The sequence below is a fragment of the Elephantulus edwardii genome, unplaced genomic scaffold (assembly GCF_000299155.1).
Source record: "Elephantulus edwardii isolate Elephantulus edwardi_28Jun2011 unplaced genomic scaffold, EleEdw1.0 scaffold00026, whole genome shotgun sequence".
NCBI classification, from domain to species: Eukaryota; Metazoa; Chordata; class Mammalia; order Macroscelidea; family Macroscelididae; genus Elephantulus; species Elephantulus edwardii.
This window is the reverse complement of record NW_006399776.1, coordinates 15,478,739-15,495,748: the sequence shown is the minus strand read 5'-3', so window position 1 is coordinate 15,495,748 and position 17,010 is coordinate 15,478,739. Positions and strand designations below refer to the sequence as shown.

Below are 17,010 nucleotides of genomic sequence, written 5' to 3'. Positions count from 1 at the left end.
AACAACAACAACATTGTTTATTTAAAAAATATGATACTTTTGTCATTCTGAGATACTATTTTATCCCACAGTTTGGAAGAGAAGTGTATTTAAGTCATTAAAGACAATGAGACAGTTTCTTGTGGAGAGAAGAAAGGTAACTAAAGTCAGAAATGCCATTTTCCCTCCAAACTTTTCTAAGAACTTGCCTTCCTCATACACATACTAACAGCACCTTCATTTGAGTGCTGTTTTAGTGTTTGTTCTTCCTCAGATCACCTCTTCATAAAGCTATTATGAAATTTTCTCTAATACTGGTTTCAGCTCCGATTTGCTATTTCTTGTCAAAAACTTTCCTGGCAATGACGACTTGGCCACAGTCTACTTAGCAGAGCGTTTAAGTGCCTGGTGAAAAACCATCTGATGACCGAGAATGGAAAAGGTGCTCCAGGAAGATCACTCAGGCCTCAAAGGAATTTTTCCTCCTATTTGGTTCAGCATATAATTTAAAATCACTGGATGAGAACAAACCACTACTTGGCGTCACATTTTATAGCTTTGTCCTCCTAGAGAACCTGATGGCCTATAAGAGACACAGGTCACTTCTCTGGATCTGATTGGCTAATTTCCAGACTAATTCAGAGAACTTCTTAGTGGGAAAATAGGAAAATCATGGAGCAGAAGATGCTTGTCTGTAACTTCATGTGGAATTGTGTGTTTGTATCAAAGTCATATACTGTCAATGTAAAACAATCATGTTTATTAGTTGAAATATACTGTATTTATTTTTGACAGAGTATCAGTTTAGCCTCAGTCATCTTTAGCTTATATTCATTTGAATTGTAAAGTTTTACACTTAAGAAAAATAGTATCTTTCAGTTTAAGTGACTCTTGTTTGTTATTATGTGCTATCTAGTCACTTGCGACTCATAGCGACCCTATGTGTAAGAGCCCTAAACACCATTCTATCCTGTGCCAACCTCGCCATCTCCAACACATTCATTCCCACCACCCCAATCACCTTGATCCATCTCATCGAGGGTCTTCCTCTCCTGCACCGTCCCTCCACTCTCCCAAACCTGATGTCTCTCTCCAAGGACCAGTCTCTCCTTAGGCCCAAATTATATCAGACAAAGCTTCAGAATCCTTGACTCCAAGGAGCATTCCAGCTTCACCCTCTCCAGGACAAACCTGTTTATTTTCCTAGCAGTCCATGATATATTCAACGCTCTTCTCCAGCACCACAGCTCAAAGGCATCAATTCTCTTTCTATCATCCTTATTCACTATCCAACTCTCTGATGCATAGCACATAATTGCGAAGACTATAGCCCAGATCAGGTGCACCTTAGTCTCCAGCCTGACATCGCTGCTCTGCAGTACTCTTGAGAGGTCCCTCACAGCTGACATTCTCAATGAAATTCGACTCCTGATTTCCTGGCTGCTGTTACCAAGAATGTTGACTGTGGAACCAAGTAAACTAAAACTGTTAACTATCTTAATCTCTTCACCATCCATACTGATGCTACCAATTGGCCCAGTGATGAGAATCTTTTTTTTCTTGATGTTGAGCTTCAATCCATATTGAAGGCTGCAGTCCTTGACTTTCTGCAACAAGCACATCAGGTCCTCCTCAGTTTCAGCAAGCAGGGTGTGTCATCTGAATAACGCAGGTGATTCTTATGTAACATATTTATTCTTAATCTAATATCATTTCACCAAGGATCTGTGCAGAGTACTAAAGTGCAATAATGCCGCTTTAAAAACTAAAGTGTACATGATTCAAATCATAGCAGGTGTTTTCTTCTGCATATGAAAGTTGGAGTGCATGAGGATGACAGGAGAAGAATTGATGCCTTTGAGTGGTGGTTTTGGAGAAGAGTTTTGACTATTCCATGAACTAACAAAAGAACAAACAACTGTATCTTGGAGGAAGAGCAACCTAAATGCTCCTGAGAGACAAGGGTGGTGAAACTTTCCTCCTACATTTTGGGCAGGTTGTGAGAAGGGGCCAGTCATTGGAGGAGGATGTCACGCTGGGCAAGATGGAAGATTGGAACAAAAAAGGAGAGGAGGACACTAAACAAGTTGGATTTCCACAGTGACCATAACAATGGGCTTGGCACACCAGAAATCATGGGGATGACACAGGACAGGGCCAGGGTCAGCTCTCTTGTTCATAGGTAGCTTTGAAATGTAGTTGACTCAGTGTCATCTAACAATAACATAGGCACTTTTCCACATTGGAGGCTATAGCAGAAATCAAGTCAAATTACATTGCCTATAGAGATGTCAAGGAAAGTGAAGGAGGTCTGGTAGTGCAGGAGTTAAGCATTAGGCTGCCAGTGGAAGAGTTGTTATTTCACACGCACCCAGCGCCTCCAAAGGAGAAAACCCTGGCAATCTGTTTCCAGTAAGATTACAGCCTGGCAACAGACACATGAAGAAATGCTAGAAATCACTGACTGTAAGAGAGATGCAAACCAAAACCACAATGAGGTACTATCTCACTCATCATTGCTGTGGCAAAGTTTAGGAGAGCAGCAAGTAATAAATGTTGGAGAGTATTTGGAGAGATAGGAACTTTTATACACTGTTGGTGAGGATATAAATTGATACAACCAACTCTGGAAGGCAGTAGTTTGGCATTTCTTCAGAAAACTGAACATGAAAATTCCCTGTGACCCAGCAATTCCACTGCTTGGAACATACCCTGAGAAAATGAGAACTGAGACACAAATGTATACTTGTACACCAGTGTTCATAGCAGCATTATTCGCCATCACAAGAACATGGCAACAGCCCACATGTCCAACTATAATCGATTGGATTAAGAAATTATGGTGCATTCACATGATGGAATACTATGTAGCATGCAAGAAATCAATGATTTTGTAAATCACTACCTAAACTTGGAGGGACTGGAAAACATTATGCTGAGTGAGCTAACTCAGACCCATAAGGACAAATACTGTATAAGACCATGATTGTAGAAATAAATAATTAGTAAAACATGTATGAGCATCTAAGGGGAGGAGGGGGGAGCCAAGGGGTGAGGATAGGGTGGTAATCATAGGGTCGCACAATTTGATGAGTAGAGGAAGGGATAGATAAAGGAAATTGGAAAGATCTGGTGTGAAAAGCAATGTCTATAAACTTTATAAGTAAACCAGTATAAAATAAAAATTTTATTTTCTTTTTAAAAAAATATTACAGCCTGGGAAACTGTACGGAGTCATTTTGTGCATCCACATTGACTCTAATGGCAGCAACTTCCGAGAAAGTTGTATTTAAGCAGGGGCCTGTGTGAAGTGAGGGGCCAGTCATGCAGGACTAATGGGCAAGGTGCTTCATGCAAAGGAAACAAATAGAGCTTTATATGCCAAGAATAACTCATAAGGGACCCACCTAACACAGGTTCTAGGGCGCCATCTATACAGAACTGACCGTGTAAATCAAAACAAATTATGAGCTAATGTTGAAAAGAATGGGAATCCCAGAACACTTGATTGTGCTAATGCCAAACCTGTACCTAGAAGAAGAAGCGGTTGTCCAAACAGAGCAAGAGAATACCACATGGTTTAAAATCAAGAAAAGATGTGTTTCAGGACTCTATCCTTTCTACATATCTACTCAATCTGTATGCTTAGTAAATCACTCAAAGAGCTGAACTATATGAAGCATCAGAGAAAGACTCATCAACAACCTGAACAACCTTGCTTATTCCAAGTAAAGACTTCAAACACTTGCTGAAGAAAAAAAAGACTACAAGCTTCAATATGAATGAACCTTAACAGTAAGGAAACAAAAATCCTTACCACTGCACTGAAAGATTGAAGTTGTCAATAGTTTCTTTTTGTTTGGTTCCATAACCAAGGCCCTTTGTACCAGCAGTCAAGAAATCAAAAGATACATTGCACTGGAAAAGTGCTGTAAAGGACCTCTCCAAAGTGCCCAGAAGGAATTATGTCAGTTTATAGACTAAGGTGCACCTGGCTCGGGCCATGGTCTTTTCAATCATTTGCTATACATCTGAGAGTTGGACAGTGCATGAGAATGGCAGGAGAATAATCAGTGCCTTTGAGTTGTATTGGAAAGGAGTAGTAACTATCCCATGGACTGCCAAATGAATAAATATGTCTTGGAGAGAATAGACAACAGGGTTCTTGTCTCGCGTACTTTGGGCATGTTTTTAGGAAGGGCCAATCTTTGTAAAAGTCATCATGCTGGAAATACTGAAGAGTCAGCAAAAGAGAGAACAGCCCTCAACAAGGTGGATTGACACAGTAACAGTATGACACAGGATGACCATGTTCAGTTCCATTGTTCATAGGGTCACTATGAGTTGTAGTTAACTTGATGGCGTGTTACAACAACAATCTCTTTCCGTTTGTCTCTCTTTCAACACTCTGATCCTAAACAACTTCATGGACATTAATAACAATTTGGGGATTTTTATCATTGTATCTCTAACTGGGGCACTTTATGTTACACAAATAAGAAAACCAGCAAGGTTGGAAAGAACGTAGCAGAGGGAAGATGTCAGGCAGAAGCCATGGACCATCTTTTAATCGTATTCAGGGCTTTGTGGAGAATTTAGATTTTATGTCAATGGTGATGACAAGCTTTAGGGAGCTCTGCTGGCCTAGTGGGACAGGAGTTGTGCTTTCAACCCAAAGGCAGTCAGTTTGAATCCACTGACAGCTCTGCAGGAAAATGAGCAATCTCCTCCTGTGCAGTTTACAGAGTGTTAGCTATGAATCTGTTCTGACTTGTGAATGAGTAAGTGAGCTGGGAAGTTATTTGAAAAGCTGGATTTAAATCAGTGATGATTTAAGGCAGAGGAGGTACTGCTAATAACAAGCATCATTTATTGAGCACGTATTATATGCTAATGCTTTACACATAATACTCAATTTTTATAACTGGTGATTTGGTGGTAAGGAGATGTTCTGCCAAACCAAAGGCTTTCAGTTCAAACCCACCTGTTTTTCTACCAGAAGTTAAGCGCACTCTTCCTATGTGATTTACAGTCTCTGAAAACCCACTAAAGGTTAGATATGAGTCAATTCTGACTTAACGGTACATAACAAGAATAACCTATGATAGTAATAATTGTAGTTGTTCTCATATTACAAGAAATGCAGTCATCGAGCATTGTTTTTTCATTCTCCCAATTTTTAGTTTGTAACCAAACCAGGCCTTGGAAGTCAATCCAATTTTCTTTAAATGCATTTTAATTGTTTTACATACTATCATTCATATACTTTGTGTATCATTCATGTGCATACACATGGTCTTTTATATAATTTCTGCTGATCTGAATGTATTATCACTTCATCTTTTCAAGTCCTCATTGAGTTTTCCTATTCCTTCACCTCTCTATCTTCCCACTAACTTCTGCTATCTTTGATTTTCCACTTCCCTTGTTCCACTCCTTTTTTCCTTTTCCCTTCCCCTTATAAACATTTATACACATCTTGCTCAGTTATCCTCCTATTTTCACAACTAATAGTCTTATGTATTATTTGTCCTTATGAGACTGAGTTAGTCCTTTCAGCTTAATACTCTCTAGCCTCTCCCATGTTATATAGTATTTTACAAAATCATAGTTCTTTAGTGTTCCATAGTATTACACTGTGTGAATGTACCGCAATTTCTGAATCCATTTATTTGCTGATGGGCATTTGGGTTGTTTCCATTTCCTTGCTGTTGTGAACAATGCTGTTATGAACATTGTTGTTCTTGTTATGTGCCGTTGAGTTGCTTGTGACTCATAGCAACCCTATATACAACAGCCCTAAACTCTGCTCTGTCCTGTGCCAATCACACTGCCTCTGACACACCCTACCCAATTACCTCAGTCACTGAATCAATCCACCTTATAGAGGGCCTTCCCCTCCTGTGCTGTCTCTCCACCCTATCAAGCATGATGTTCCTCTCCAAGGACCGATCCCTCCTTACAATAGTCCAAAGTATGTTAGATGGAGCCTCAGAATTCTTGCCTCAATGGAGCCGCCTGGTTTAACCCTTTCCAGGATGAATCTGTTTGCTTTCCTAGCAGTTCATGGTACCCTCAATACTCTTCTCCAGCGCCACAGCTCAAAGGCATCAATTCTCCTTCTATCCTCCTTAGTCACTGTCCAACTCTTTGATGCATAACAAGTGATAGCAAAGACCATGGCTTGTATCAGATGCATCTTGGTCTCCAGAGAAACACCATTGCTCTTCAGTACTTTGGAGAGGTCCTAACAGCAGACTTTCCCATCGCAATACGTCTTTTAATTTCCCTAATGTTAGATGATGAATCTTCCACCAATCCTGAGGCCGCATTTCTCCTCATAGATCCCAGCCTCCCGGATAATCTCTTCTGCATACAGGTTGAAAAGGTTTGGAGATAGGATGCATCCCTGGTGTACACCCTTCCCAATTTTGAACCATGCAGTGTTTCCTTGCTCTGTTCTGACAGCTGCCTCTTGGTCCAAGTATAGGTTTCGCATTAGCACGATCAAGTGTTCTGGGATTCCCATTTTTCTGAGAGTCAAACAAAGTTTGTTATGATCCATACAATCAAATGCCTTTGCATAATCAATGAAACACAGACATTCCTCTGGTACTCCCTGCTTTCAGCCAAGATCCATCTAACATTAGTTACAATATCCCTAGTACCATGACCCCTTCTAACATACTTTGGGCATGTTGTAAGGAGGGACCGGAACTTGAAGAGGGACATCATGCTTGGGAGGGTAGAGGGACAGCACAGAAGGGGAATGCCCTCTTTGAGGTGGATTAATTCAGTGACTGGGGTAATTGGGATGGGTGTGTCAGAGACAGTGTGATTGGCACAAGACAGAGCAGAGTTAAGGGCTGTTGTACATAAGTTCGCTATGAGTTGCAAGCAACTCCACAGCACATAACAACAACACAATGTTAGATGGATCTTAGCTGAAAGCTGGGAATACCAGAGGAATGTATATCTGTGTTTCATTGATTATGCAAAGGCTTTTGACTGTGTGGATCATAAACTGTGGCTGACTCTGAGAAGAATGGGAATCCCAGAACATTTGATTGTGCTAATGAGAACCCTATACTTGGCAGTTGTCAGAACAGAGCAAGGAAACACTGCATGGTTCAAAATTGGGAAGGGCGTATGCCAGGGATGTGTCCTGTCTCCATACCTTTTCAACCTGTATGCAGAACAGATTATCCGGGAGGGTGGGGTCTATGAAGAGAAATGTGGTATCAAGATTTGTGGAAGATTCATCAACAACCTGCGTTATGCAGATGACACAATCCTACTTGCTGAAACTGAGGAGGACCTGAAGCACTTCCTGCAGAGGGTTGAGGACTACAGCTTCCAATATAGATTGAGGCTCAATGTCAAGAAGACAAAGATTCTCACCACTGGACCAATTGGCAGCATGAGGATGGATGGTAAAGAGATTGTTTGAGGTTGTTCACAGCTTTAGTGGGCTTGGCTCCACAGTCCACACTCTTGGCACCAGTAGCCAGGAAATTAAAAGACGTATTATGATAGGAAAGTTATGGACATAAGTGTATGTATTTCCATTCATGTCTCAGTTTTCGTTGCCTTGGGGTATATTCCTAACAATGATGAATAGCTAGATCATACGGGATTTCTATGTCCAGCTTTTTGAGGAAATGCCAAACTGAAAAAATACAGTCATGAAGCATCTGATGATTAACAATTTGCCCGTGGTCACATAACTCGTAAGTGACAGAGTAAAACTTAATAAGGAGTGCTGCTGTGACATCCTTTCATACTTCCCTTGGAATGTCACTGTAAGTTGGAGTGTTTTATTTTTTTTTCACTCATTTCACATCACTTAAACAAAAGGAATCTTACACTCATATACATTATGGTATGGTATCACTTGCCTTTTTTCTGAACATGTGTAATGTGTAAGAATATTATCATACTTATCTTCTGATTGGAGGAAAAAATGAAATTTCCCAGTGAAATGTTATTTTCAGAATATAGTCTGAAGACAGAATTACATCTCAGTGCCCTTGATTTCCTTATTAACCTAAAGTATTTCTTAATGAATATAAAACATTTCCAAGAAGATGTTCATAAGTTTCCCTGGACTGCTAACAGGCCAGTGATATAGAGACATGATATGAAGAATTCCTATTAAATTGTTTTAATTTGAGTGAAACTGCTGATATGCCTGTGGATGTGTTTCAAAAGGGTGGAGGGAAAGTGCCATGCACATGCCCAGGCTCACAGGATGGCCAGCTGTAGCTATGAGACCACATGCCCCAGTGATCCCAGGATTGCTCCAATTTAAATACTGTTGACTTTCACTCTCATAAGTGCCCTGCATAGAGCAATAAATGATAGAGTGACTGTAGCTATCTCTTTATCAGAAAGTTAGATGGCACATGTAGCAAACGTAGTGCTAACTTCAGGACTCCTGGTTGGCCTTGCCAATGCTGCGTTAAGACTTACTTCCACAATGAAAGAGTGTGTTCAATGCTGTAAGATGAAACACATGATATAATGAAAGAAGGTGATATTTTAACAATAATCATTTTTTCTTTCACAGCCAAAAAGGAACATAAAATGGAAGAAGGCCACTTGGAAAAAGCACAGAAAAGGTAAGCCAGTGTGACTGGGCCCCAGTTCTTTCTTCAAATGACTATTATTTAATTTTTATTTTTCCTCATCTGTTAAGATTTTAGAAACCCAAAACCTGTGATGTCAAGTTAGTCCTCCATGATGGCCCCTCTCCATCAAGTTTCTGAGGCTGCAGTCTTTGTAGGAGGAAGGCCGTCCCTTCTTCTGCTGTGGTACAGCTGGTGATCTTTTGGTTAACAGCACATGAATTATGCACTGTGCTACCAGCGATCCTAAGACTATATACATATATCTATGAATAAGAAAACTTGCTTGGGTCCCGGAATGGAAGTAGCTAACAGGCATTGAGGCTGTGTTTCTTTATGAAGCAGAAGTTGGGCACCGAACTCCCGCACAGCTCATATCACCAGTTGTGTCTGTTGGCCTCTTCTCATGGCTTTGCTCCTGCACTGCTCCTTTAGCAAATTAGGAACAATCTGATCCTCCTTTTCATTATAACTGCTGCTGTGCTTAGGTGCTGTCGAGTCGACCCTGACTCCTCCTCACTCAACGAGGCGAAGTAGCACTGCCCTGTTGTTTTCTGGGCTGCTGTCTTTACTGGAGCAGATCACCGTGGTTTTTCTTCCATTGGACTGTTGGGTGGGTTGAAGCCAGCAGTCATTCCCTTGGTACCTGAGCACTTAACCATAGTGCCACCACAGTGCCTTATCGTTATAAATAGGCTAAACCAACTATTGGAAACGTCTTAGGGACTGACAAGTTTTCTCAGATTCTGCAGTATATTGTAAACAGGCCCGGGTCTAGGGAAACAAGTCTGACCTCTTTATATGAAACACTCACACAGAGCTTGTAAGAGAATCCAGAGGTGATTGATTCAATGTCTCAACTCGCTCAGGCCTCTTTTTCTCAATAGACATCAGAGTGGAGCCATTCACCCATCAGAAAGCAATTATCATTGAGCCTCATCCCTTATGGAATTTTCTTTTTTGTCACTTGTCCAATTTAGTCAGCTTGGCACTATCCTTGCCTCTTAGAAGTGCGAATGAGACTATGCTAAAACCTTCTCACAGTTGCAGCAGAGAACTGAGAGTAATTGTACTAGTGTTGATTCTAACAGTACTAGAAAATTAAAGGAGAAGTAGAGATAGGAAACAGCATATTAGGGGAAATGTGCTTTATAGATATTTTCATGAACTCTCATGGCCTAGTAGCAAGAAGCTGCACTGCAATCTCAAAAGCATATGGTTCAAGGTCACCAGTTGCTCCACGGGAGAAGGATGGGCAGTCTCCCCTTTTGAGATTAACTGCATCTGAAAACTTGCTCAGAGAGTCAGCTATGGGTTAGGGGTATAAATACTAATGAGAAAACTAAAAGTGAGCCATTTTCCTCCTGCGATCAGAGTGTCTAGCCACGATACCTGAAAATTCTAAAGAGTTCTCTCTGTGCCCCCTTAACAAGATCAGCGCTGTGCCCTGCTTCCCACTGTGACTGCTGAAGTATAGAGGCAAATCTTATACTCTTCTAAGTGCAGACATCTTCTTGAATTATGATGGTCATCCTATTATGAAAACCATTGACACAAAGATAATGACACAGAGATCGAGAGATACACATATACCTAGAAAATGAGATAGCATAGATGTATATTTATATTTTATTTATGTGTCCCTTTATAAATTAGTCTTATCATCTCCTATATTAGAGTTTTGACCACTAAGCAAAGGGTTAGAGACCCGAGTGCACATAGAGGTACTTAGAAGAAAAACCTTACCATCAGGGAGCTCTGGTGGCCTAGAGGCAAGAAGTAGCACTGCAGTCCCGAAGGCACACAGTTCGAATCCACCAAATGCTCCACTGGAGAAAGAGGGGGCCTCTCCTCCTGTACCAGTCAGATCCAATTCAATGGTACACAATGGGGGGAGGGGTAATTAAAAAAAAAAAAACCACCAACTTACCCATCTTTCCAGAATAACTCCAACTTACTTTCACTGAGTTTAAACTGACTCATATCTGACCCTCCAGCAGGTTTTCCAGAATCTATAAATCACATGAGAGGGGATTGCCATCTTTCTCCCTCAGCGCAGCTGTGGATTAGAACCACCAGAGACACACCATCTTTGGGTGAACTCCCTTCAGACTATCAACCAACCAGTAAAAACACTGTGGAGTCCCAATTCTACTCTGACGCAACTGGGAGCTTTATGAGACAGGTTCAACGCAACAACAGTTGGTTGTGTGATATCAGTGTTTCCTGCCTTAACATATAAGGCTAATGTTTCAATGTCCAGAAAAGCAGAGATCATCAGTGAAGGCTTAATGGTATCATATCAAACAAAAATGTGGCTTACAGGAATGATGTCAAATTTCCAGTATTTTTTCAGTAGTCTTGCTAAAGGAAAAGGGGTCCACCTTCAAGGGGCCACGGCTGCTTCTGTACACTAGCTATGCTGGGGGTGGGGGGGGTGTCATAAATTTTGCTTGTCAGCGTTTTCTGTGGCTTTGTGGTGAAGGTAGCCTAGCTTTCGTGCCATACATGAAATATTCTAGATCCCATCTTTAATGTAGAAACCACAGTTGTTTGGTTGCAATCTTTAAGGAGGTTGGTGGCCAGTGTTGCAATATTTGTGTGAGATTTGGTGAATTCTTCTGTTTTATTCTCAAGAGAAACAGTTTACTCTGAGGCTAAGGAATATTTGTTTTTCCTGAGCAGTTTCTAAAAGCATGCATGTGAAATACTAAGTGGATATGTTCCGCTTTGGCATCCTAGCACTGCAGAAGTAAAGCAGTCCCCTTTGCCATGGGCTCTTTGATAGGATCATTGTCTGTGCCTTAAAAGAGCTTGGCCAAATTAAAAAGATAGTAATCAGACAAGGAATTATGGCAGAGAGGAAAGGAGTCAGGGAGTAGTTTAGAGGGCTTATTTTTTTAATATTGTCTAAAACAAAACATATGATTAGAAATTGATCTGCTTTAGAGTTATCTGCTGACCAACAGAAATCTGGAAAAGTGTGACTTCTTTGTTTCCTTATCTATTAGAGATTTCTTCTTCTAGTTTCAGAAGATTTTCAATGATTTGTCTTCTGAGTCAAAATTAAATATAAAAGGAGGAGAATTGTATTTTTGGAAGTACAAAGTCTAGACTTTATCAGATAGTTGTAAATTCATCTCCTATATTTTTGCTTTTTCTTCAACAAAGGGATAAGACTGAATTCAAATAAGGCAACAGCTTTAAGGCAAGTTCATGGTCACTCATGCTGCAGTAGACTAAAGCCTGGTCATCCTTGGAAGTCTGTCTGCTTGGTTCCTCTCTAGATGTTCCTTTGCTTTCCTGCTTTCTAAACACATAGGAGAAAGTGCTGATACTCAGTGTTTACCCTTTTTTAAGGGTTAGCAGGCAGGCCTTCAAAAATCCCCAGGGGAGATGTAGGGTGGGTATGTGGTTTGCCTTAGTGGAGAACCGGGAAAAGGAAAACCCCCACAAATGATGGAATGCTTTTCTCAGACACTGTGATAACCACCCAGCATGGCTGGCATTGTCTGTCACTGCACCAGTGTGTGCAATATGTTGGTCTTATCATCTATACTGAAGATGAGTCCCCAGAATATTGAGGCAATCCAGAGTACAATATTGGGACTTTATGCACAGTTATTTTGAAGTACAAGGACTCTTTTCTATGTCTTGCTGGAGAATGAGAAGAGAACTTACCTGTCTGAATACAAAATAGACACAGGATGCACTGAAAGGTCAAATGTTTTGTTACGTGGATATTTTAACACAGACACATACAGAGAACTAGTATGTATTAGTGCCCTCGCTAAGCAACTGGTAGCTTAATGTTAAAGACTTGTGCTGCCAACCCAAAGTTATATGGGTTCGAATCCACCAGCAGCTTCACAGGAGAAAGATGAGCAATTAACTGCCTCTGAAAATCCACTGTAGGGTTAACATATGAGTCACTTCTGACTCAACCGTACCTAACAACAACAGTATGGCAAAATATTAAAATAAGGTTGCAGCCTGTAATTATAGTAATGATAATTTTTTTAATCATATACCAAAATGTTTAGAAGTGGATGACTTTCTTCTGATCACACGCAAATAAAAATATATAGAAGGTAAGCATAAAGAAGAGTAAAAGTATAATATGACACGCTCTGGTGGGGTTCATGCATCCATGACAGGGATGTGCATAATCTAAAGTCATAGTCTTTTTTTTTTTATTCCCTAAATTCCTAACAAGTATAAGCAAAAAAAGAGCAAAGATAATTATTCAGTGGGAAATCAGGAGATCTGAGATACAGTCACAGTCCTGATGAGGAATAATGCCTCTCACACTCCCAAATCCTCTGTTTCTCTGGCCTACAAAGTGAGTAAGAGGGACAAGCCGACCTGTACATCCTTCTCAATTCTAAAATCTGATGACTCTAAGAAATTTGTGACCTACATAAACTGTGTAACTCTCTACTTACATGTTTCCAAGCAATAAGCAATATAATGTCCATATTTACTATAAATTTCATTCCTATTGAATGAAATAAAGGTACATCCTACAGAATACACATTGGATTTTAACAATGTTTTGACCACGGCAGACTTTAGAATTATGTATGGGATAAACGTGGACATTGTACCCTTCTCCTATTACTGATTGTGCACCAACAATTGAAAGGTGTGTGTTTGGAATTATAAGAGTCCCTTAAGAGATTACTGCCGTTATTGCCTTTCTCCGCTTATGCACTTCCACTCTTTTAATAACTAGAAGCCAAAATTCCCTGACCAGTAGTTTTAATTTGCATTAAAAACAGATTTGTTATTTACAGAAGCACAAAGAATTTATGAGACGACGAGCTGCAGCTCCAGCTTGGATCTCGCCTAATCATAGCCATGGAATCAATTAACAGTTCATCTGTGAAATGTGATAAAATCTTATGAGATACATATTGCCCAATAACTGAGAACGAGATGAAAGTATGCTCCATAATAGTAACGGGGCTTCAGGGTTTTACAATCACCATTGAATAGAGTTCCATTAGAAACTCTGTATTCAGGATGGCCACAAAACGTGCTGTGTCTGAACAGATGATAGAGCATTAAGTAATAAACCTGGCCAGCCGTTCCTGCTTTGATTAGTTTCCAACACCCTAGAAAAGGGGGCTATTTATTTAAGTGTTCTTGCTCATGGCAAATGAGCTTGTGAGACTTGGAGAGGGGTGGGAGTGAGGGGGAAAGATTGAGTTCAGAGCCATAAATCGCTGCAAAGCTAGTGCCTCCAAGAAGGGCTGCTTGGGAGGCCTGGCCAGTCGGGTGTGCTGGAGCCTTTGTGGAATACATTGCAAGTCCTTACTAATACCTGAGAAATAATTTGGGGGGGGCGGGGAACAAAACCTGAATTCTTTTCTGACTGGGTTGGAGGAATTTTTTATTTTATTTTTTTTTTTTAAATTCAAGATCAGAGATGGTCTTTTGTCAAGCTTTGCCGTGCCCACAGTTGTCCATTATTTGTATGTTGATGATTTCTAGTCTTACATCAAGGCTTAAAATATGTTATTGTTGTTGACATGGAATTGATTCTAACTCATAGTGACCCCATGTGTGTAGAACAGAACGGCTGCATAGACTTTTCAGTGCTGTGACCTTTTGGAAGCAGCTTTGCCAGGCCTGTTTTCCAAGGCCAGGGTGCATTTGAATTCCCAACTTTTTGGCTGGTTGTCATGTGGTGAACCACTTGTGCCACCCAGAGACCCCTACTACTCTCTAAAGACCATGTAGTCGGTCTCTTTAGTTTACCCTTGAGACAACGGAATCCAAGATGTTGAGTGACTGAGCCAAAGTTACAAAAGGCAGCATGTGCCAGAATAAAAATAGAACATTCCCCTGATTTTTTTTTCATAAAACAATCACTAGATTAATTATTCCCAGGGGGCTTTCTAACTGACCAGTGCTAATACTACAGAATCAACATGTCATCCATCGGTCATGTGAAATCCGTAAACATCAGGGAAAAGCAGATGAATGACTGGAGATGAAGACCAAAGTTAAAAAAAAAAAAAATTTAATCCAAATGCCCCTTGAAAATTATGCATACTGATTTTTATATTATAGATGGGAATGAGAAAACACACCCAAGAATATCCCAGTAAAGCTGCATTTTGTGACAAATCAATTTGGGCAAATGGGTTTTCTAAGGCTTAGGATCAGCTAGGTTACTAGTGCCCTGGGTTGCTGTGTTAGAGAACAGACCTGCACCCTCCTGTACCCTGGCGTTGACAGTTTGTCACCTTTTACCTCACTCCTTCTTCTTTCCCGTCTGTTGCAGCTTTGAGACCACAGTAGGGTATTTTGGGATGAAGCCAAAGTCCGGGGAGAAGGAGGTCACGCCCAACTATGTGTTTATGGTGTGGTACGAGTTCTGCAGCGACTTCAAGACCATTTGGAAACGGGAGAGTAAAAACATATCTAAAGAAAGGTAAGGTTCTAGCAAGGGCTAGGAAACTGCCCTCTCATTCCTGACCAAGTGTGCGCCTAAGTTCACAGGTGTCAGCATAATTTTTAAGTGGACATCTCACAAAGGCTCTTGTTTGGGGTTTTGCAGCAAACCTCGCGGGAGGCTTGCTGTCCACGCTGCAGACGCACTCACGTGATCTGATAAGTTACACTTTCTTAACCCCTTCCAATTACTAGCTAGTAAATGAAAGGGGAGCTGTGCTAATTTGCAACAGATTGCTTCCCTGTGCATTTTCATGTTGGCCCGGTCTAAATGAGGTAGTCTTGCTGTCGCAGACAGTACGGACAAATAAAAGTGAATGCTTTTCCCATTAATATACTGAACTTGCATCAAAGGGAAATCCCTGCAACTCAGGCCACACTTAACACAGTGTTGAAGCCCCGCACTGGATTTACAGCGCCACTTCTGACTCCCCGTATCCTGCTGAGGACATCAAACTTCATGCCGCTCGGCCTCGTAGCAGCCTTCTGATTTTATTAGTTGGGGGTAGAGGGGAAACCTCAGTTCTGAATACGGGGTATGGGTATAGATGTGGGTGTGTGTTCTCCTGAGGGAGACTAAATTTGACCCTGTTGATCAAGGGTGGGGGTTAGACTGGGAGAAGGTATTTCTGTACAATCACTGTTTTGATCAGGTTGTCCCTGTTCTGTAAAGGTACCATAGGTTTAAACTTCAAACAGAACTTGCTACTACTCCTGCAGAACAGATGTATAGCAATGTCACTCAAAGCTGAATGAAAAGACAAAGTTCTGTAAAGGAAAGGAAACAGTTTTTTATAAATAGCAACTATATATACTTCGCTAAACATTGAAACTTGAAATCCTGTAATGCCAGAATTTCGGTTCTTTGTGTTGTAATCCATGAAAAGTTATATAAATAATGCACACATATGTGCACACACAACGAACACTAATATGTTTTACTCTAGGAAGCTGTTTTTAAAGAAAAACCGAATGCCAGATTTTGAGCCTCTACTGTAAGGTCTCTACATATTTTTCTCAAAGAATTTTAGAAAAACATTTTTCACATTCCAAAGACAGCTGAGAGATTCGACAATGTTGATCAGCACATCTTTCTATCATTACCTCCTTGGCAACATAGGAATTAAACTGAGTGTATCCATTATGTAGATAAACTGAAGCAGAAAATAGTTAAGTGGCATCGTTAAGAAAATAGGCTTGTTGATAATAATATGAGGGGAAAGCCTCTCAAAATTTTGACATTCATCTCCATACTTTTTCTCTGCAATTACTTATTTAACCCTTTTTAAAAGAAACTAAAATAAGCTTCTGTGGGTTGAATTCAGTATTTTATGAGTCTTGCGTGGCAGTGGAAGAAGAAAGTTCTTCTATGACATAGTCGCTGCCCAGCCAGTTCCCCCTGTGCACACGCTACAGCTGGAAACCCAATGGTTGTCCCAGAATGGACAGCTTTTGCTTAAGTATTTGCACCTCAAATTGTTATCACAATCCATGAATGTGCCCTTGTAGTTGAAACTCTAAAAATGATTGGGGATAAAACCACACATACTTACACAGAGCAGAGAGGATAATTAAGTGGTTTTCATTTTAATAATTTTCAAATTCTGAACTGTTTTCTAGGTTAGAGTGTTCCTATTAGAGAAGTTAGACCACACTAATTGTGGGTGGTGATGGTGGTGATCTCCCACCGCCCTTCAGAATGACAGTTTCTCTGGTTCCCAAACCTGAGCATTTGCAGTGTTGTTTCCTGGGTTCAGCTGGTGGATTGCCCGCTTCACACTCTGTAAACCAACACCTTGAAAGGGTCATGACTCCACAAGACCCTTTTCAGTTCTTCTTGGGGAGCAATTTCAGGCATCTCCTCTTTCCAGCCATGGTTTGTGAGATGGATCACCAAGGGTTCCAACCTAAAAACAACATCTAGAAAGTAAATGATGGTTTT

At 40.6% G+C, this 17,010-nt stretch overlaps 1 protein-coding gene across 3 annotated transcripts in view; it reads left to right on the top strand.

The window, feature by feature from the left end:
* The window catches only part of FMN1 (formin 1), a 580,566-nt gene that overhangs the window by 520,350 nt on the left and 43,206 nt on the right, over nt 1-17,010 (top strand). For all 3 annotated transcript variants that reach the window (XM_006883052.1, XM_006883051.1, XM_006883053.1), the window contains 2 exons: nt 8,549-8,600; nt 14,899-15,048. In XM_006883052.1, the coding sequence (XP_006883114.1) occupies nt 8,549-8,600; nt 14,899-15,048 (202 nt within the window). The remainder of the gene's footprint in view (nt 1-8,548; nt 8,601-14,898; nt 15,049-17,010) is intronic.